The sequence below is a fragment of the Anser cygnoides genome, chromosome 1 (assembly GCF_040182565.1).
Source record: "Anser cygnoides isolate HZ-2024a breed goose chromosome 1, Taihu_goose_T2T_genome, whole genome shotgun sequence".
In the NCBI taxonomy this organism is placed as follows: Eukaryota; Metazoa; Chordata; class Aves; order Anseriformes; family Anatidae; genus Anser; species Anser cygnoides.
In genome coordinates, this window is record NC_089873.1 from 39,204,973 (window position 1) to 39,227,749 (window position 22,777).

At 37.6% G+C, this 22,777-nt stretch overlaps 1 protein-coding gene and 1 long non-coding RNA gene across 6 annotated transcripts in view; one reads left to right on the plus strand and one right to left on the minus strand.

The window, feature by feature from the left end:
• The window catches only part of CNOT2 (CCR4-NOT transcription complex subunit 2), a 92,914-nt gene that overhangs the window by 60,609 nt on the left and 9,528 nt on the right, over positions 1-22,777 (plus strand). For all 5 annotated transcript variants that reach the window (XM_066992988.1, XM_066992981.1, XM_066992986.1 and 2 more), the window contains 10 exons: positions 5,229-5,295; positions 8,439-8,586; positions 9,201-9,383; positions 12,209-12,288; positions 13,531-13,656; positions 16,160-16,284; positions 17,865-17,985; positions 18,097-18,253; positions 22,192-22,253; positions 22,350-22,399. In XM_066992988.1, coding sequence (XP_066849089.1) covers positions 5,229-5,295; positions 8,439-8,586; positions 9,201-9,383; positions 12,209-12,288; positions 13,531-13,656; positions 16,160-16,284; positions 17,865-17,985; positions 18,097-18,253; positions 22,192-22,253; positions 22,350-22,399 — 1,119 coding nt within the window. The remainder of the gene's footprint in view (positions 1-5,228; positions 5,296-8,438; positions 8,587-9,200; positions 9,384-12,208; positions 12,289-13,530; positions 13,657-16,159; positions 16,285-17,864; positions 17,986-18,096; positions 18,254-22,191; positions 22,254-22,349; positions 22,400-22,777) is intronic.
• LOC106046861 (uncharacterized) lies at positions 292-13,299 on the minus strand. The gene is made up of 4 exons (XR_001213489.3): positions 12,855-13,299; positions 4,851-4,890; positions 1,748-1,816; positions 292-504 (listed from the first exon to the last, which is right to left on the minus strand). It is a non-coding gene; the product is annotated as an uncharacterized lncRNA (long non-coding RNA).

Genomic DNA, 22,777 nt, shown 5'->3' on the forward strand with positions numbered 1-22,777 from the left:
TCAGTTGACGGAACAGATTGCATTGTAATATTGGTGTTTTATATTCTCAGTGTGTGGGGGGCGGCAGTGGTGGTTTTTTGGTTTGGTTGGTTTGGTTTTAGCTTTTAGTATGCAACTGGATATTTGATTAGAATGAAATATTTGCTTGTTGTCCTAGTTCTTAATGGCTTACGGCATTTTTTGTAGCAGCTTTCAACAAGTTCTTAGTAATCTCTTGGCTCATTAATGCACTGCAACATCGAACTGAATGTCTTAACAGAGAAAATTTGTTTTTAAACTTTAATAGCCATGTTGACCTCTGTCATTAACAATTAATGACAATTAATAATGTCATTGTCACTCAAAGGCAATATCCTGCCTTTAAGATCTTCAGATACAGCTGCCAACAAGAGAAAACTTCCAGATGAGTGTAATGCAGGTGGTGGTGCTTACCGTGTGTTCCTGACTCCGTGTGCTACCCAAGCACCACCAGAGACAGGAGACCACAACCTCAGATGATGAAATCTGGAAGACCGAATGCAATTTCATGTGTTTTTTTGCTATTGTATTTGGTTTTATATTTCACAAGTAACGGATATCAGTAAAATCTTCACATACGAATAATTCCCTCCAGTTACCAGGCTTTCAAAGTTTACTCATTGTTGTCTGATTTTGAGGTTTAGAAATATTTTCTCGTAACGTGCGAATTTTGCGCATGAATTTCGTGAATGCTATTAAAGAACAATATAGAGGAGGACCGATAATAATTCTAAATATTAAACTGGAAGAGCATATAAAATTGCATTTTTATCGGTTATTTGTTGGGTTGGATATTTTTTTTTGAGCGTCACTATAACACTTTCTCCTCTTGAGGCTGTGGGTCAGCTGTTTTATTATTAAATAGTGCAGCACAGATGGCAGATACCAGAAATAAAGTAGTGCAAATACAGAATTATGCTGATGCTTGCACCTGTGAGAAAGCCATCATTTATCAAGCCAGATATTACTCACGCACTTATTTGCTTATTCTAACATGTTTTTGCCTTTAGGAACTGGATTTCTAGAGTCAGATTGAGGTTGGCTTTGTGTTAAAGTGGCTTTAGGCTGTAACTGCATAACACAGTGCCCTTTGCAGGAGCGTTGCTCCACTGAAGTTTTCTTTGTGCCACGTGTGTGCTGCCACGGCAGGTACGGTGACAGCCCGCTGTCCCCGCGGCGGGGTGGCAGGCTGCTGGGAGGAGGCAGGATGCTGCGGCACAGGAGGGAGGTGGAAACCCTGCAAGCCAGCGCTGCTGGTGCTGCTGAGCCTCCTCCCACCCTGTTCCCCGGGAGGCTGCAGCCCGTGCTTGCTCGTCTCCTAAGAAAGTTTGAAAATGCAGCATTTTTTTTCCCAGTTCTGGCCAATTCAAGCAATTTTTTCAGGATTGCTGACACTCCTAGATAAATTTACTGCAGAAAACGCATCAAGACTTAAGGAAAGCAGTTACGAGTAAAACCTTCCTCATCACTAGGGATCGGAAATTGCCTGATAGTATGTTACGGCTTACTGATTTTTGATATGGACCAGAAAAATTGGGCCATCTCCTTGGATCACCAGGTGATTCGAGTTTAGACACAGATTCATACGTGGTCAGAATTGCACTGGCACCGTCTGAGACTTGGGAGCAATGTGGTGATCTCGTGTTAGCTGGTTAGCAGCCGCTCAGTCCAGCAGCTTGCCAGTACTGGGTACTGGTCCTGCGGTGCTGCGAGAGTAAAACACTGTTACACCAGGTACTGCCTGCGGAGTTGTCCCGTTGTCCTCTGGGGGATGCAAGTCTTGGGCTTCCTCTGGCACCTAACAGTGTGTTGGGGAAAGCCAGTTGAAATAGCTTGGTCAGTTAAATCACCCTAAGGTGGAAGAGAAGCAAAGATGCCAAAGCTTGAAGAGTGGTTACCTGTACGTGTGTGGCAAAAGCTAACGCTGTCAGGAGCTTGTTGGGTGCGTACTTCTAGGATATGCTGCTCATTAACGTGATTTCAGTAATTTGGTTAGGACTTCTTGTTTTCCCAAAGGTTGTTACAGGTATAATTTTGAGCATTGTTCCTAAAATGTGGACATAATTGGGTAAAGTTTGAAAGCCTGTCCTGCACTTGGTAAGCTCTGTAGTGACCCTAAGGGTTAGACTGCTTCAGTTTTGGTAAGGTTATGGTGCCTTTTGGTTTTTATAGACTAAAAGAAATTCGTGAGTGACTTCGAGCCACCCTTTTAAGTACACTCTTGGAGAATTGTTGTATTTTGTGTATCATGCGGCCATTAGCCCACAAGCAGTTAAAATAATGATGCTGGAAGGAATGTTTTTAGTAGTGCTAATAGCATTCACCTCCATTCTGCATTATCCTCGGTAGCCAAGTTCAAGCAGCGTTACAAGGCTGTAGTAGCAGCCCAGAGGTGGTGTATGCAAATAAAGGTCCTGACAGCAGAACTTCAGCTTTTGGCTAACCTAGTCGTTCTGTTGTGGACCTAAGTGATATGGAAGTTACAGAGGAATACGACAAGATTTTAAACTGCCCCTGACTTAGCTGTGACTGAAAAAAGTGCTTAACACCAACTTGAAATATCACAAAACAAACTAGAGAGAGGCTGAGAGTGGTACCCATACGGCAGATTCCTTCTCCCTGAGATGTGAGAAGTGCTGCATTTAATCAGCCCGGAAGGGATCTACTGTTATTTCTTCTTTCTTCTGGAGGATTAATATACTTAGGACATGGAGGATATCATGGCTTTAAAACTACTGCTAGACGTGCTGAATTTGATACTTGGCCTTTATTCTGGCCTTCCATAAGGGTTTCTCTACGAGTCATTTTGAATTTCACTTTTCCTATAACAACAGCAAATGGCACAATGGATGTGACCTACTTTGCAGTGTTTCAAAAGGAAATCCAATTTGTTATAAGCATTGTTCGTTAAATGTTATTTGCCATTCCTTTTCTTTTAACTGCTTAAAAAAAAATCAAGTAGTACTCAGAAGAGATGGGATTTTATTTTCCTGTTTCAAATAATTTAGTACCTCATAAGTCTGTGATTATTTTTTTTATGTATGCAAGCTAATGTTATAAATACAAGATTTTTATGCTGAGATTTGTACCATCTTCTGCTTATTATATCACATGCTATCACAGCAAGTTTGGAATAACCTAAGCAGCTATTCTTGCGGGATTTTCTTTTTGGTCTAACTGTTTTGCTTATCTATCCGAAAGCTGGTAGTAATTTGGTCTGCTGCTTGTGTCTCAGTGCCTGATTACCTGTTAGGTTGTGGGTTTTCTGGCCAGTCTGTTTTTTGAGGTGTGTCAAACTTATTTTTTCCATTGAATTAGAATTTGCCATCCCTTGCAGCACTTTCCAGGCTTTTCCAACTTGTCAAATGTTAATGTTTTTTTTTTTTCCTAAGTGTTTTAAGAAAGGAAAGCAGAAGTAAAACTGGTGTAACAGCTTGTTTCATCAGTGTTTAACATGCGTGAGTTTGGTAGCTTGGGCGGGGAGTGTGCTTTTGGAGCCTGTCTCCCACACGTGTCCCCAGTTCACCACGCCTCGGTTCATGTCACAGTGCAGCCGTGGTGTGAATCCGTCTGATTCCTTTGGCAGCAACGTGAGCTGGAAGAGATGCTCCAGGGGCGCGCAAGTCATATTGCACTCGCTAGTGGGCAACCGGTCCACGGGATCAGGTGTTTTAATCAAGACTAACTCCAATCAGAAATGCATACTGTGTGTGTGTTAGGCCTTCAGGTAGTCCTTCACTAAGAAGGAAGAACTTAGCTGCAGACCGGCATGTATTTTAGTTATTTTTTCTTTCTGCAGAAAGTTTGTCTCAGTAGTTCAGCCCTCATGTACGCAAGTGTGTGTGCTTATTGCTGTGGTTGATTCCTACAAAATGTGTGCGCAGTGTTCAAAATACATGTGACTCTGTAGAAGTTTGAGGTAATACTTCCAATATATTTTCTGACAGTGTATGGTAATTTTCTACTGTAACTTTTCCTCTCATACCTTGTGTATATATTCAAAAAATCATAAATACTTTATGTAACTTATGAACATCAAAACTACTCCTGGTATTTAGTGTCTACCCTGCAAGTTTTACTTCTCATTTCTGCCATCTAGATTTGACTCAGGTATAGACAGCTAGCTAACAAATTCAGTTTCTAAGGTTTGTTGGAGCTTTACATCTGTCTAGTTTAAGTCAACAAAACACTTGGCAGTGCATCACAGTAAAAGTAATTTTGATTGGAATTTTTTCCTCTCAAGATGAGAAAGGTTGAAATCCCGTTACATGGAAGAATCCAGGTATTCCTTTTCTCAAAACCATCCATCAGTTCAGGTCCAGACTACTGCATGAAACATGCAGACATTTGCCCAGGGATTAGCAAGAATGAGTAGCATATTCTGTTGTGAGCTGGATGGATCAGGTTCAACTAATACTTCTTGCTCAAAGGGAAGATCAGCTATACCTACCATTAACGTCTAACCTTTTTTTTTTGTGTGTGTATATATATATATATATGTGTATGTATATATATATATATGTATGTATGTATGTATCCTGGAATGGAGGCTTGCCGAAGGAAGCTGTGTAATCTGTTCCAATGCTTAACTGTCCTTAAGATTGCAAAATGGTTTTGTTTGTTTGTTTTTCCTGAACCTCCTCTTCCTCAAATATATTAATGCATTCCACTTCTGCAGCAGCACGGAGAGTAGTTCATTCTTTCCCTCTTACAGTCGTGACTGGTGTCAATGTCCCTACCTTAGTTGCCTTCTTTTTGGCAGTGTGCAAATCTCAGTCTTTATTCATGGATCATGGATTTTTAGATCTTACTCTTGCTCTTTAGATACTTACTCTTGAGAGTCTGTAGTTTATCACATTTCATGTGTGGTGCCTGGAAGGGGGGAAAAAATGGTTTTAATGGAAATACCTGGCAGTATGCATTATTTCTAAATTATTTCTCTGTCTTTCTCCTCTGTGCTAGTTGTTGCAAGTTAAAGAAAGTCTGTCTTTATACATTCCAAGTCATAGATTTTTTTTTATTGACATGTGATGTACTGTTGCAGTTTTTATTGTGCAGATATTTTAGGGAGTTTCTAAAACTTGATGATTGAAAAAGAGGGGGTTTTCATTTGCTTTATTGGCAAAAGAATGTACTATTGCAAACTTTCGGAGCAAGGTAACATGATATCTTTGCGTCTTTAACCTTTTGTTCTTTCTTTTAAATTTTAGATGCTGGCATCACCATCAACATCAGGTCAGCTGTCTCAGTTTGGGGCAAGTTTATACGGGCAACAAAGTAAGAACTATTTTTATTGATTTTATTAGATGTTCTAGTTTCACGCTCTTTGGATAGACAACTCTTAGCTCTTTGGGCTTTTTTGGTGATTGTAAAGACTATGTCTGCTTGAGTGTCTGTGATTTTTGGTTATTTATTTATTTTTGGAAGATGCATTTTTGCATTATTATCCATTTGCAGTGTTTAGTATGCAACGTGTCATGTATTGACACTGTATAGCTGTTAAATATCCAAATACAGTAATCCTATTAAGAATGTCTGTGATTTAACTGGCTCTGAAAAAAAAAAGACGGAAGGTGAGCTGGGCCAAAATGAGCCTACTTCAGAAAAACACGTAAGGAATAGAAGGAAACAAATTCTAACTGATATTTTATGCTCTGCAGGAGCAAATTAAGTCTCGCCTATATGTTTGACAGCTCACATTTAGCAAAGAATTATGCCAGTAAGATTTGTTTCCTTCTGTTCCATTTTTTTCCATCTATTGAAGATTTTTTTTCCTGTATCTGCCAGTCTTGTGTACACTGTTGCTGCTGAAGGTACACAGAGAATTAGTCACAGTGTGCAGTGCTAGATCTGACCTAAGTGCCAGAGTTAAGAACTGAATCTCCCTGTAGTTGAGAGGGGCACATGCAGAGAGTGACTCAGAGCACCTGAGTTAGATAGAGTTACACAAGTAAAACAGGTTTGTGAACATCTTTCATCACTGTGCTTTTGAACGTTTGCAGCTTTCTAGCCAAGTGCTTCCCACTCAGATACTAAGGAAAAGTGTCTTCAGGATATTTTAGAGTGTGGAATTTTTTAATCAGGACAAACTAAAAGCTTTGTCTCTTAAGTGCATGACCTAAGGTAAAAGTTTTATTTAGGCTTTCTTCAAATAGTTTAAAAATTATAGTGATTTTTTGACTGTCTCAGTGGCTGTTGATGGGTGACCACGTTATACCAAGTGGTTTTTGATTATGCTACTGAGACCTTACATGGTCAGTTTCTGGCCAGTCTGAGAGTCAGGTTTGGATCTTGGCTTGGGTCCTGAACGTGGCACTGCTAAACCTTTCAGGCTCAGCTGTTTAAAGATCCTGAAGTAGTGATTTATTCTGTTTGTCACTGTTATTTGTTGATTATTTTTAAGGGCAACTTATTTTTTTTTCGTGAAACTTGGCCGTTCAGCCAGTTGTATGTTCTTTCTAGGACTTAATCTCACGTGTAGACATGCATGGCTGAAAATTAGAAAGTAAATATTGTCAGGGTTCAGTTTCTTCCAAGTACTGAGAAAGAAGGGGGAGTAAATGCTTATGCTTAAATATTTTGGGGGAAAAACAAAGCTGCTGATGTCCATATGCTTTTAGATTGGTAGCTGTCAATTTAGCACAATATCAACTTAAAGAGTTAAGTTAAACTTATTTTCTAAGCACAAAACAAGCCACTTCATTGATCAGTCTGTGATGTAGCTCATGTAGATCTCTTGTCTCAGTTTAAAAAATGTAGAAAAAGGAAGCATAAGGAAGATTTTTTTGTAATGGTGAATATTTCAACTGCCCTTACTTGCCAGCCGTAAAAATATAGTAACAGTATTATCCATAAAAAAAATAAGTCTGATCCAAACCAAGCCAACAACAAGAAATAACGTTATTAGTGAAAAACTGGCTTTGTTGGAGTGAATGCTTACACAAAATTAACCTAAATGCAGTAATCATGTTTTTCAGCGTATTGTGTCTAGTTTCGAAGAATGTTTTTTCTTTACCATTTTATTTTTAAAATTCCACCTAATCGTTAATTAGTGTGAAATATTATTTATAATACGCTCATTGAAATTATTCTGATGCAGCAAATTGCCAAAATATTTACAGCGAGCACCTTGATATAATCAGCAATTAATGAAGTCTTGCGAGGCTTGTTACAGTGAGTCACGCTACCTCTTAGTCTGAACGTATAGAGAGAAATTCGTGGTATCAGGATTCCTCATTGCACGCTTCTCGGGCTGCGAATTGTAGGGTAAAACTGGGCAGGCAGTGCCACAAGGATGGGAGCTGAACAACCGGGGGGTTCCTTCAGACCGTGTCCGTACCAATAACCTGAGCGTATGCTCTGTCCGCTCTTTGCTTTCCTCGTACTTCATCATGTCGTACGCTGGCATATTCAGCTCTTCTGAAGGGGTGATCTATCATCAGAGAGTGCTGATTCCTCCTAATTTTTCTTTCCTTTTGTCTACTACATAAGGTTTTGAATTCCGAGCCTACCTCAGCAGCTTTATGCTAAAGTGATAGGTCTGTTATTTATAGCTCTCACGTTTTATATGCAAGTGTCTCTCTGCTGATATGTTCCACTAAATGGCTTTTTCTTGTCTTTGGACATCACTCTGAAACTTCATGAATACAGAAAAGCAATGTGAGGGCAATGACAAACTTCATGAAGTTTTCTGACATTTTGAGACAGAGCAGCCAACTGGCTACTTTTTGTTGTTCTGAGTTAAGGAGATTTACATATATATATGGATATATTACATATATATATATATTTAATAAAGTGCTAACTTTATTTTATTGCACCGAAGTCCTTGTGTAGAAAATACTCCTGATCACAATGTTTAAAAAACAGAAAAAAAACACAAAGTTTCCTGAAAGGTTGATTTTGTTGTCCTGAAAGCAGTGTCACCAAAAATTTGAAGTTTTATTTTTTTATTATAGATTTGCATGATTTACGTAATTTTTAACTAGATAGAGCAGCGTTCTAAGTACTGGCTAAATATATAACAGTTTATTCAAATGTAATTAACCTATTCCTTCCATGCAGATACGAATTTTATCGAAACGCTGCTTTTTTAAATGTGATATGTAGATCTCCATGTCCTCATCAACAAGATCAAAATTCACCCTGTTCTCTTCAGTATACCTCTCAAAGGCAACAAAATGTTGTTGTGACTCAGAGGCTGAAATTGCTCAAGTTTAACAAAAATGGGGCTATCTGTGAGATAACTGGGCTTCTACTATGCAAAGAAGGACTTAGCTTTTACACTGCACTTTCCTTCGGTCTTTGCACTTTTTTTTTGGTTGTCAGCATAAAGTGTTGCCACCCACACCTACCTGATGGCTAAGACTTTGTTCCGGATTGCTATATATCTCCCCCCCCTCTGAATTTTTTTTCAATAGGTGCACTAGGCCTTCCAATGAGGGGAATGAGCAACAATACCCCTCAGTTAAATCGCAGCTTATCACAAGGCACTCAGTTACCGAGCCACGTAACGCCAACAACAGGGGTACCAACAATGTCACTTCACACGCCTCCATCTCCGAGCAGGTATTTATTGATAGCCAATGTTTCTGCAATTGTGTCTTTCTGCAGAGCACTTATTAAATGTTCTGCATATTGTGCCTCAGCTACTTTAGTCTGATTAAATAAAAATATATAGTTTTTATTGACCACTGTCTGTGTTAGGTAAGTAATACTGTAAAACAGTAAGATAAGGCTTACTGTAAAATAGTATTTTGTTTTGTATGTAAAGGACAATTTGCTGGCAGATCCTGCTTCAGAATGTAAGAGACTTTTTTTTTGGCTCTTCTGGTAAATGAATGGTTAAAATTTGTATATGGATGTCGTACATTGTATGAAAATATTAAGGTAGTAGGTCTGAAGCGCTCTTTAAAACAGAGCTGTAACACCTTTTCAAATGCATAATACTTAAGTATTTATCTAAACCTGACTGAGGACTTGATTAGTACACAATGGGTCATCTGGTGTTTCTGAAGAAATCCCAAACTACGTTAATTATAGAGAGTAATCCAAACACGCTGTGTTGATCTAAGCATAAATTAAGTTGCAACAGCTCGAAGTCCATCCTACGTTAGCAATTTAAATGAGTAACCAAATACTATTGTATAGATTCATCTCTATGGATGGTTTTTCTCTTTCAGGGGGATATTGCCTATGAATCCTAGGAATATGATGAACCACTCCCAGGTTGGTCAGGGCATTGGAATTCCCAGCAGGACAAACAGCATGAGCAGTTCAGGGTTAGGCAGCCCCAACAGAAGCTCTCCAAGCATAATATGTATGCCAAAGCAGCAACCCTCTCGACAACCTTTTACTGTGAACAGGTAAGGCTGTTTGGTCAGACCATCCCTGTACAGCCATGGATGGACATCCTCATCCTTTAGCGCTCCTCTCAAAGTCTGATCTTTATCCATTAGAAGAAAACCTGAAAGTGCTGCTTTGTGTGTTCCAGTCTCTCAGTAGTAAGCTTTGAAGCTGCTTTTAATACTCATACAGGCTTTTTGAGGCCTTTCAGCTAAATTCTGCTTCTGAGTTTTGAATTTCTACTACTACTTATGTAAAATATGTGATGTTTCTATTGTGTTCCTGAGATTGTTCTGGAAACACCCTGATTTTTGTGTATATAACTCCATTTTAAGACTATTCGTCTATGAGTTTGGGAAGAAGTAAGGCAAGATGTAATACAGAATAACTGCTTAACAATAACAATAATAGTTATTCTCGAAGAATAGTTAACTGATTTGGACACAATAGGCACATTGTGTTTTACTTTTTTGAATTCTGGAATAATATGGAGAGCAGTGGTTTACCACTCATTTAAGGATTTGGTGTTCATTTGCTGCTAGGAATTTCTCAATCTTTTTTTCTATCTTTGGGCAAGATTCTGGCATCAGAAATCATTGGGCTTTAATTACGTTTTGTTGGTATGTTTATGCTTAGTTTATATTGATTACATTGTAGTAAAAAGTGTGTTGATTGTAATTACATAGCGTGTAGTCAAAGCTTCGCACAACTGACCATTTTCCAGGCTTCATTCCCCAGCCTCGTGATCCCTGTGCTCCCAGTTTCTTCCTTTTTCTAACTTTAGGCCCTACCTGGGGGACTGACTGCTACACTGCGCACAAATACTCTCATTACACTCAGATGCTACCTCTTACCCAATCTAGAATTTTACAAAACAGATGAAGAAAAATGAATGTCACAGTTATCTGAAACTTGGTCAGTCTGTTTAGTTCTGGAGCTTTGCATTATGATACAGGCATTAAATAAAACTTCTCTTAATCAAAGTAATAGAGGTTTGGTGGTAGTAGTTTGTGTTCTTGGAGTGTGAGAAGACTTTGTATTTTGCCTTTTCTGTGAAGTGGCAGCAAGCAAAGGAAATGATAATTTAAAAAGATAATTTTATATTTTAAGTATTTTTGAAACCTGAGCATCACAAAAGTTTGAAATGGTAATATATTTGAAAACTCTACATGAAGAGGATAATGAATTTGGAGATTGATATGTATGTATAGGAGGTACTTGTTTAAATAACAACCAGCTGTAGGACAAAGATAATGAAATTCCAGTGTGTAGGAGCATTTGAATTAAAATCCTCATCTTTTACTGTTTGCACTGTAAAGTTCATGTTAACGATGCTACAGTTTTTACAAGTTGAGAAGGACATATCACTGGAACAATGACAAGTTCTTATTCCATGGTTTATTAGTCTGCAAGTGTTGTAATAGTATATATCCAATTGTTAATTTGATTAAATGGTGAAATGATACTTGGAGGGGAAAAAAAGTTTGTTCCCTTGTGAGAGGTGCACAAGTTATGTGACTTCCATGAAGTGTTTTGTGAATTAATGCCTTAGTTGGAGCAATGAATGTTTTTAATACTTTGAACACATAAAATACTTCACTTTCCCATTCTTAGTTACATCAGTAAAAGATGTTGGAAGCTGAGATGATGCTGGTTAACAAACAGTTTGCAAATAATTGTAGGGAAGTACACATCTTGTGGCCTAACCCCTTTCTTATCCTTGAAATTCTTGACCTGGTTATTTCTAATTGCCTTAAAAACAAACAAACCTTGTATTAGAAACGTTGTCTGTCATCAAGCTAGATTATATGCCCCTCAAGATCAAATTGTGTCCAGTTGGTGCTCTCACCAGATCTAGGATTCACAGAGGATACCAGAAATGTATTCCTTCCAGTGCATGAAATGTCAAAGATCTGGATGTCCTTCAAATGCACCATCTTGCTGGAGCAAAGCAGGATAGGAACATTCCTGACTAACCGTTCCCTTTCTTGATGTCTCAGTCCAAATTGAAGCATTTAGGGTTATTGCAAATTGAAATTAAATTCAGATTTGGAATTGTGAAAAAGTCATATAGATAAAATTTCCACTAGGAAAACATTTGGCACTTTTATGCACAGAAACTTCTAACATATCAACTTGCGTCCTGTTACAAGGAGAAGTGAGTGTTAGGGTTTCCCATAGGGCAGAAATTCCGAATTTCACTCAGTTCTGGGCTGCCTTGTAGCTTCTCGACATCTTCAGCTTGCACAGGATGGAGCGGATTGTTTGTCAGACTACAGCAGCCCTATCTAATTCTTAGATGTCTTCAGACATTTCTGCTTGACTGTGTGAAACTTTAACCGGTGTCCTTGTGTGACAGAGACCATACTGATGTTCCTGATAATGCTGTATGTACATCATGATGATTGCACATAATAACTTCCCAGTTTTTAATTGAGTCTTTACGAACTTGATCGCTTCTGTGATTCAGCTTACCACCTGCAAATGTCTGACTTTTATGTCTGACTTTAGTCTGACTTTTTGCTATTTTATTTCCTGCTGTTTAATTTTTCAGTATGAAATTCTTGAGTAATGATCACGTTTGTCGGTTGGCAGATATCTAAAATATTGTGACTGTTAAAAAAATCAAGTTTTGAAGTCATTCCAGTTGTCTTGATTCAGCAGTGCTTGCTCAGAATTTTCAAAAGTATAAAGGAAAGTAATTAAAAATTGAGTTTAGGCTAACGTGTGTTGCTTAAGCTGAAATAAATTAAGTGTCTTAGGCTTTTTTCCATAATGCCTTCAGCTGGGAATTAGGAAGCCTCAATACCCTTTTCTCTGACTTCTTGGATTTTTTTTTTCACAGTATGTCTGGATTTGGGATGAACAGAAATCAGGCGTTTGGAATGAATAACTCCTTATCAAGTAACATTTTTAATGGAACAGGTGAGTTTACTCATATTTATGCTGATTTTGAAGTACAGTAGAAAGATTTATTTTTTATTGGGTAAGGCTGGTTGGAAATACTTGGAGTGCAGTTGTTGCACAGAAGCGCTGCCCTTAGAAAATAACTCTACATGATCTTCAGCAGAGTCTGTAACCCTGACGTTAATGTGGGAAAAGTATTTTGTTATTTTAGTTTGAAGATTCAGTGGAGATATAAGTGTATTAATGGTTGCTTTGTTTTTTCCCATGGCATAACATAACATAAGAGCAGTGTTATGACACCCAGTGTTATTACGTCATGACAAGGGATTGTGAGCAGAATACTCACTGTACCTCATGTGACTATAAGTTATACCTGGTTGGTTAGAAATGCAAAATAAAGTATGGAATTGGAAAGGAAATCAGAGAAGAAAAGATTTACGTTCCTACGAAAGCGTTACAGAGGATAAACACAGCAGGACAGTGTTTTTAGAGACCTCAAACTCCTTTTGAGCAGCTGCTTTATGAAGCGATCCTTTCAATCCGTTGTTTCAGTTGTGATTTCTCCCAGGGAGTTACTTCCTCACCTGACTTTAATGAGTCGAGAGAGGGAGATGTTCCTGCTCGATGGTGCCATAGGCTTGTGGGTGCTGCGGTTTGTTGGTGGCCACCTGCCCGGCGGTGCCGCTGATGTCACAGCACGGAAGGCTTGGCCGAGGGGTTTGGTGTCCCCGGCACCTTGTGACATCTCCACGGAGCTGCGCTGCTCACCTTGCCCATGTCATGTTTTCGCCGCCGATTAAAAAACGTTCCCGTGTTACTTGTCCTGCGTTGGCACTGCACCTGCTTGAGCTTTATCTTGTCTTACCTTTCCTAAGGAAAATAGAGCTCCTTGATGCTGTTGCTGATATGGGTTATTATCTTCTCTGAAATCTTGCCTTGACAGCTCCTTCCGTTTTAAATAGGCTACCTGTCCTAGTACTGTAGTTTTGCTAGTCTGCCTGGATTTTACTCGTGCAGTGTTTAATTCAAAATGAGCAAATCTTGTTACTAAATCCTACTGACTCGATATTGTTTAAAGAAAAACTTGATGCTCTTTAACCTAGTCCCGTAACACAGAAGTTGTATTTATTTGTGATAATTATAGTAAGAAAAAAAGGTGAATTTGAAAGAAGAAAATATATCTAACATTTATATTGTGTATAATGAAGTCCTTGAGTAAAAAAAAAAAATGGAAATTTAAAATGCCTGCTTTTTTTATAGATGGAAGTGAAAATGTGACAGGACTGGACCTCTCAGATTTTCCAGCGCTAGCAGACAGAAACAGAAGGGAAGGAAGTGGCAATCCAACTCCATTAATAAACCCTTTAGCTGGAAGGGCTCCCTATGGTAAGGTTATATATTTGAAAACTCTTTGAATGAAATACGTATTTGCTTGTTTCAACTTCTGTGGTTCTTAAGACAATGGGTAGCCTTTTGTAAAATGCCAGCTTCTAAGTCTGATTTTTTTTTTTTGAAATAAACTGTCCATATATCTCCATGACTGGAGATTTCCCTCAGGTTTTTTAAGTATTAGGACTTACTTGTTTTAGATTCACCACCAATAGAGGCTGCTGGGGTTTTCAGTCTGTGTGATAACTCTGAAGCTGCTCAACCTCAAGAAATGTCTTAAGCAGGAGGTTGTCTTCTAGTTGCATGCATACAAAACCTGTTGAATTCTGAATAGTACATTTTAGAAATAATATTTAATTATTAGAGATGTTTTTGTAGCAGTTATAAGCATACCATTTATTTTCACTGTTTATTGATAGTACTTGCTGTAGCACTGTTCACTGTCACTCTTATGATGAGGATCAGATTTCAAAAAAAATAGCCTGTAAGCATCAACTGTTATCAGTCAGATTCCAAATCTGTGTCTTATATAACTCTTGCTGAACAGCTTAAAAAATAATAAAAGGAAAAACTTAAGGGTGGATACAAATCTTGCTATTTGGGTCTGGAAAAAATTTAGGTAAGTTTAGCATGAAGGACAAAACTTTTTTTTGTTACTGCTTTAGTAGACTTTGTCATGCATGTTGCATCAGCTGCTCTGAAAAGTTGCATTTATAACTTATTTTCGTGACACTTGTCAAATTTCCAACTAAAAATACCTTAGTCTTTTCCAACTAAAAAAAGCTAGTGTTTTTCGGAGATAGCTCCAGTTTTAATTGGAGAGAAATAATAGATACTGCATTATCAGGAGAAAGTAGCCTCATGGATTGGGTGTAACCAAGGCCCTCCGCTTAAGATAGCTGTGAGAAACAGCTAAACAAGTTAAACTGAAGTGCTCCTAAACACAGGCAAAAGTCACTCCCCCAGATAAAGGCACTGGAAAGTCATACTGAGAGTGGAGAGCTAATACGGCCTGTAGCTTACACAAGATTTTCTCGTTCCTCAAGAGAAGCCTCTACTTGGAAAACTGATGGAAAGTAGGAGAGAGGTCCGCACAAATGTACTTGCAGCATTGGTCTCGGGTTTAACATTTAGCAGCATTGCTGCATAAAAAAAAAATAAATTAACCACTTGCTCCTCTGCTTACAGCATTTCCCCGTTTTGGTGCTAGCATACCTGTTTGCGTGACTCTGTGGTGAACCAGGCAATTAATGGCTGTCTGAAAAGTTATCTTCAGCGTCTGCTAACTTCAGGGGATAGGTATCATGGTAGAAACAGTTGAGACACAGGGATGTGAGATGCACTGGATGCTGTCTCCACCAACAAAAAGTGGACAGTGCTTTTGGTTGTGGTGAAGAAAAAGGTTTGAAACTCTGAGCAGAGGCTCAGAGTCATGCTTATCTTATTTAAGAAAACAAGCCTTCAAACGGTTTTTACATAGAAAGAGAAAATGCAATACAGTGAATTCATTATTCTGTTCACCCATTGGAAGAAATCATAGTAACTCTGGATGAAAAGGGGTTACAGCAGAAACAACGTTAACTCTGTTTTTTTCTTAAAGGAGCTTTGACCTTTAACTTAAGAATACTAGACAAAGTCATACATATTGTCAGCTGCTGAACCATTTTAGATCTTACACATCAATTAAGAGATATTGAAAAATAGGCCCTGGACTTCCCTCTGCCATCTCTTACTTGTCATGTAGTTTGCAAACAAGTCACTGTATCACTTATCTCAGCAGAGAGTATTTGCCCTTGGGTGCCTGGCGTGGGTTGGTTGGTTGGTTTGGTTTTGAACTGGCATAGGAAAAATGTTGCTTTTCAGTAGTCGGAATCCATGTTCCAATGTGACTGGCCTACTTTTTTTAAATTAGGGTCAGAGCACTGAGAGTTGCAGGCTAAATGCTTTCTGTTTTCATACTGAAAGCAGGAGTCGTTCTTATGTCACAGGCAAGTATTTCATTGGTGATATGTTCTGTTGCAAGTTAGCTGGGCATCTTCTTAAGAATACCTGCTTCTAAAGAGATTATGCTAGGAAATTCTACGTACAATTAGGGGATGGAGGAAAAATGTACAATCACGAAAGCAGTACATCCTTCCTTCATCAGTAGATTTCCTTAAACACCACTATAATAATGCCTGTAAAGATTTTTTAATTATTTAGATATGCGAAATAGGTGCTTTTTGTGGTAAAAGTTTTGGGCTTTGTTCTTAAAGCAGTGAATTTGTCTATGAATTTAACCCAGAGTGTTTCTCAGCTCACACTTAAATAGAGGCTTTAGTCTAATCTGTGTGGATGTTTTAAACGAATATGCTTTGTTTTGTTTTACCCGTTTTCTCTGAAAGTCGTTTCTGCTGTACAACATGCACATAATGAAAATGCGCAGTAAGCAAGATCAACAGCAGAAAATTCTTTTCTTAGCCGTCATTTAATGTTATTCCTGCTTTCATTTTGATGATAGTTGGAATGGTAACAAAACCAGCAAGTGAGCAGTCCCAGGACTTTTCAATACACAATGAAGATTTTCCAGCATTACCAGGCTCCAGCTACAAAGACCCAACATCAAGTAATGATGATAATAAATCTGTAAGTAAGGCATGAAGCTGCTTTTATTTCAAGTGTTCATACTTTTCTTGATGGCTATATTACAAAAGGCGCAGTGGAATATATTTATAAGATTTTCAACTTTGCTCCTCTAAATTAATGAGAAATCTTAAATAAGCAGGTTTTCATCTGTGGCCACGTAAATGGTATTTCTCAGGAAGCTCTTTTGTTCCAACAGTCACTGTAACCTTGCTTTCTTAATTTCGTAAGAGTTCTGTGTATCCTTTTGTATTTGGAGTGGGGCTGGGCAGGGAGGAACTTGCAAGAATACTTCAAACTTGTTTTCAGTAACTGACTATTTTTTTCTTTTAAGTTGTGCAGTTCATAACTTCCTTTTCTACCAATTCCAGCTCATTTTTCACCGTTGATGCCTCTCATCAGTAGTAGCAATTTACACATTATAACATCTTTTTTCAAAGCTGTCAAATCCTTTAAATATTAGGTGTTACGATATCGAGTCAAGGTAAAAGTCTTGATGGGAAAATTGAAAGCACAGGGAATAAGCTCTCTTAATAGAGACCACTGCATTCGTGGGTATGTTGTAGACTAGTTGGATACATTATATCTTAAATATTGTTGTAATTACTATGTTGTTTTCACTGTGTACTCTGAAAGATGTGTAATAAATTGTTTTTTTAATTACAAATGAAAGGTAAATATACTAAAATTTGGGTGGCAGAGAACAGTGTTCTACAGAATTTAACAAAATGTTCCAATTTACAATTGTTTTATCATTTATAATTGCAAAAATATGTTAATCGGGGGTGCCAAAAGTACTGACAAGTAGATATTGTATGCGACTACAAACTCATGTGGAAACTGAAAAATACGACTTCAGAAAAGGTGGGGGCCAGGTGGGAAGCCTAGCCCCCAAACTTTGTCGCCAGTTTTATGGTGTGGAAAATGTTCTGATACACTTAAGAGTTGAATACAGTAAGGAGAGAGGGAGTAGATGTGATTGCATCGTGTTACTGCAGAGTTGTTTTAAAGAATATTAAAGAATAAGAAATAACGGTTATGGAAAATACTTTTTTGTCAGTATACGAGCTCCTGGAGAGCAGGGAGAGTTTTCCTGCCAGACATAGTGTTTACATCTCTTTCTTGATAGTTGCAAAGGTGCCAACTCTATGTTGTTTGCACCTGAAATTGGCTTGAGTTACTGTCTATTGCTACATCATGGAGTGTTATGGACTGCAGGAGCAAGGCTATTGGAAAAATATATGATGTGATGAGTCCAAAATACTTGCTAACCACAGGCACTTGGGATATCCATTGTGTATTCAAACACAGGTTTGTGTTTGAATTTTCTTAGCCTTTTAGACTGCAAGCTATAGGCTCATTAATAGCTCTTTTTGAATGGGAGGTATATTTTAGGAAGCGCTGAATATTACATAAGGTTTGTCAGCAGAACACAGGAGTTTCAGCTTTGTTCCATTTTAGTGCCTAGTATATTAGAGTGACCTGATGTACTGTTCAGAGCTCCTGACCGAAAGATACGGTTAACCAGTCTTTCCATTTTGGATTGTTTCCATCATACCAACTCTACAAATTATTTTTAATAGAATTTGAATACATCAGGCAAAACATCATCCAGCACAGATGGGCCCAAGTTTCCTGGAGATAAAAGTTCAACTACGCAAAACAACAACCAGCAGAAAAAAGGGATCCAGGTGTTACCTGACGGTACGTATTGTTCCACTTTGTCCTCTTCAAAGGTTTTGGCAATCCTTTAGAACATCATGTTGATCTCTCCACTTCTTGAAAGGAGAAAATTAATCTGTTCTTCTTGCCCAGGTCGGGTTACCAACATTCCTCAAGGGATGGTGACGGACCAGTTTGGAATGATTGGCTTGTTAACATTCATCAGGGCAGCAGAGACAGATCCAGGAATGGTACATCTTGCATTAGGAAGTGATTTAACAACACTAGGTCTCAATCTCAACTCTCCTGAGTAAGTTTCTGGTTTTTAGTACTGTCTTCAGTTTTGTTTTTATTATGCTGTCATTCATAATAATAGGCTCACTTAGCTCACATAAGTATCAAACCCACAAGATATTTTGCCAAATAAAATTTGAAAATGTAATGACAGTAAAATAAAACTTTCATAAACAAGAGAATTGTGCTTCAAGGCATACTGAGATCTTGTTCTGCAAGCTTTCAATAAACCTAGTGGCTTTGTTTATTCTCTTAACTCCTTCAGGACTTTCTTCAAGGAATTGACAGTGTATTGTTAATAAATTTCATGTATACATTATTTTTCAAATAATAATATTCCTTGAGGATATCTACGTTTAGATGTCATTAATTTGGGGGTAAATATTAGTACATTTACAGTGTTTACTGTGCACCAAAGATGAAAATGTAGTGCTACAGTTAACTTCCAGTCATTCAGTTCACCTAAGTTTAGTCATCCAGGCTTCCTTTAGAGGCAGTGGAGAGAAAAGCAATTGGTGACTGCACAATGGTAAGAGAAGTTCTTAAGATAGTAAGGTGAATCACCAGCCCAGAGTGCTTCTTTTTCTCTACCTGTTACAGAAGGAACTTAGATGATCAGTTTGGGGAAAAATGCCTGTCTTGGGGACTGCAGTTATGTGAGATAAATTGAATTTTTGGTACCCTTTCAGCTGAGAATGTCCTATCATGACTCTTTTAGAGTCTTGAGGAATCTTGCACCTTGCTCTTTGAGGGAGTGTCTGAGGGAGACTATAGGCTGCTGGTTTATTTTAGTCTATAAGATACAAGTGGTAGGAAGCACAACTAGTGTTTACTATATCCTTTGCTAAAATCTTTCCATATCCTGATTTACTGTGTTAAATTACATAAATGTTTTTTTTTTCATTCTTTTGGCAAAGAAAAAGCAGAACTCAGTCACTTACCTTACTTTCATGGCAGTGCAGCTACAGACTTTCACTGAGATTGTATTTGTGCAATTGCACAAATTGTGTGGGTAAAAAAAAAAAAACAAAAACAAGGTACTTAGTAGCCTTGGATAAAGAGTTGTGATGTTTTATTTCAGCTGAGATTGTCATAGTATTAGGCTTTTTGGCAGTGTAGTATATGCATCTTAAGGTTTCTGTATAATATATATAAACAAAGGCCAAACAGCATACATACGCAGTTTCTGTGTTTCATAAATTTATGCACAGCTGCACCCTGAATGTGTGAGTTTAGGGAAGATATGAATGGGGATATCAAGGTGAGGGGGAAGTCACAGGAAAAATGGCTCCTGATCTTTGCTATCTTGAAATTATTGGTGTTAAATTACGTATTTCTTTCTAGGGGTGTAACTTTTAGAAATGATAATTTCTAGAAAATCTTCCTATGGTGTTTGCATCAAAATTAGTCAAATTGTCATGTCATTGGCACTTATAAAAAATATTTCAAAACCACCTCCCAGACTCAACCTTCGGGTACAATTGTATGTAGTTAGTTGCAGAATGCATTACATTAACATAGTAGCTTCTTCACTTGTGTTAGCCTCACAGCTCCCTTCTCCATTGAATCTAGCAGTTTCCCACTCCCATCCCTTTTTTCCACAACATGATGAGAATGCATAAAGAACAATTAAACTGACCATGGCTTGCGTCTTTTCCGTGGTAATTTCAGAATTTTCAGCATTCACTGTGAGATGGGTCACCCAAATCTGCCTGATACTAAAGTCATTAGCTGTTCTCATCACAGATTGCTAAAACGTAATTTGAGGAAAATCAGCTGAAAATGAAATTCCTTTGCTCATAAAACAACTAAAAGTACATCTGTGTCTGAATTCTTGAGCTTCTGTCTCACTGTTCCTTAACACAGGTGAAATCTGGTTACACAGCTACTTTTGCCAGGTATCAGCATGCAGAAGTAGTAGGGATAGTATTTCTGGCTATATTATTTGATATTTTACACAATGCTATGTGTTAAGCTTTATTTTAGGCATTGAAACTAAGCTTAACCTACCTATTGGAAAGTCTGTGTAAAACTAGTGCCTCACTGCAGAGGAATACTAAACCTGCTTTGGGATGACTTGTAGCTGTGCTATACAGTTCCTGAGGACAGCATACAAATTATTAGTGTGTGTACACAAAACAGTATGTATACATGGCATGCTGCTGCTTTTCTTTAGCTGGTGTGTGTTAAATAGCAGAATTTTTAAAAGATTCTAACATTTCATTACAATATATAGGATATTTATGATGTTGAATAGAGGGATACATTTAGTATTTAATCCAGACAGTTCTGTATCATAAAGTTGGTTTTAAATCATACTACCGAAAAGTTTTGTGGAAAGCCTGTGCAGTCCTTAGTGCCTGGCCTGCTGCCTTGTCTTACGTTAGACATCCTTTGCTTGGTTAACAAATCGTCGTTTGAAAAACTAAAAGCATTACATGTTTTTTGGATTTTTTTTCTGCCTTATGAGGTACTTCTGATGTTAAAGACACCTATACCACTTAAACACTTAGCACAATAAATGTGCTTTTAGAAACACAATTTTTGAATTCTGTGTATGTTTTTATTTGAATTAACCCCTGTAACTCCTAGTTTTATAAATGTTTTCTGTACAGGTAGGTTAACACTCATTTCAGTTGTTGAACAAATGATTATGTGTTGCCTGTGCAGTTCTAATTTCTTTAAGAGAAATGCTTTTCATTCCTTAAGATAAATTAATATTCTGCATGAACAAAAATGAAAATACAAATGGCAGTATTTCATTTAATTCTTTAGAGATCATGTAGTAGTTCACTCATTTTCAGAAGCACTCTAAAATGTTAATCAAGTAGGTTGTATGCTGTCCAATACCTCCTTGAAAAATGTTAAATTAGTAGAATTTTATTTGTGTCACAGAGGAAACGCTATGCACAGACCCTACAGTTTTTATTGTATTAAGAAGTGCAGTTTGAGTCTGTAAAAATCCTGCATTCTTTACCCTAGGAAATGAGATCTCTAGGGCATGCATGATGTGATGGAGCTACAGGAAACTCCTCTTCTTGGGCAGTGCCTATCTAGGCTTTCAGCAGAATATTTTAGTTATTTCCAACATCTGCAAGTTTTGCTACTGAAGTCTTCCTTCAGACTCTGTAGCACAAGCTTTTGCTAACACTAAGATTAGTTAACCTAGAACCAGACTGACACGATTTTATCAGTGTAATTTTTGGCCCATATAGCTCAGCTGGGAGTTGGTTGCGTTCTGGTAGTTTTGTAGGCTTCAGCTATTTTGTAGCAACTATTAAACCTTTGACAAAAAGGAAGCAAAGATTTAATAGAGCATACCATACACAAGTTTCATTTCCACAACATGCAATAATAGCCTGCTGTTGTGGATAAGTGAAAGTACATTGTAGCTACCTGCCAAAAGTGTATTCTACTTGGTCCTTTTTTCTGTCCTTTACCTGTTAAATGGAAAACTCATTCCTTGGTACGTCAGTCATTGTAGTAGAGTTAGCAGATTCATACTATTCTCTTTATTGAACTAATGACTTTGACACGTTAGCAAAATCTACTCAAAAGCAAAATATAAGTCTTAAACTTATTTTAATATTGTGCTGGGGTTCAGTGTATTTGTAGTCAGAGAAATAAATGAACTGTTCCTGATCAAGGTAAAACAGCACGTAAAATTGGATCCCTAAAAAGGGTTGAGATCCCTGGCACTTAAGTTGGAAAGATAAGTAAGGAATGATAGATTAGGAAGGAGATCTTGGCCCTGTAGATTCCTAAGGAAGTTTAAATGCAACCTTTCTTTGCCTATTAGAAAGAAAACAAATAAACATAACTATTTTAGGAAAATGGGCTGGAAATTTCCCCCTCTCCTTCCTTCTCACCCCAGGTGTAGTGATGTTGGTTGTGTGGTATGTTTATTACAGTAAAAAAAAATTATTGTAAATTCATATTTTTCTTTTTCTTCAGAAATCTTTATCCCAAATTTGCATCACCCTGGGCATCATCACCTTGTCGACCTCAAGACATAGGTAAGAGAGAAATGACTATTCAGTTCAATATTAATATTTGCAAATTATATTCATTTACGTGTCTTAATAGTTGCATCAATTCCGATTCTCTTTTAGACTTCCATGTTCCATCTGAATACTTAACTAACATTCACATTAGGGATAAGGTGAGTACGTGTGTGTGTGTGTGTGCATATTTTTTGTTTGTTTATTACCAGTAATTTTCTGAATTTTCTTTCAGATAGGTAATGTTCTTCAAAATCAGTGCATTTTATGGATGTTCTCAATCTTTTTAAGATCAGTGATGTGTTAACTAGCTAATTATATGTATCATGTACCCATTCCACCGTAGAAAAAGGAAGGGAAAATAAAACTGAGAATGGGCATGCTTAGTTAACAAATGCATTATGTTTTTACAAGTATTTCCTTCATGCAAAAAAAAAAAGTTGTTATAATCCATATACTGTATTAATATTCAAATGCCATATTAAATTGAGACATTTCTTCTTGAGATAAGATCAGAATTATGATTCAAGATATTCTTA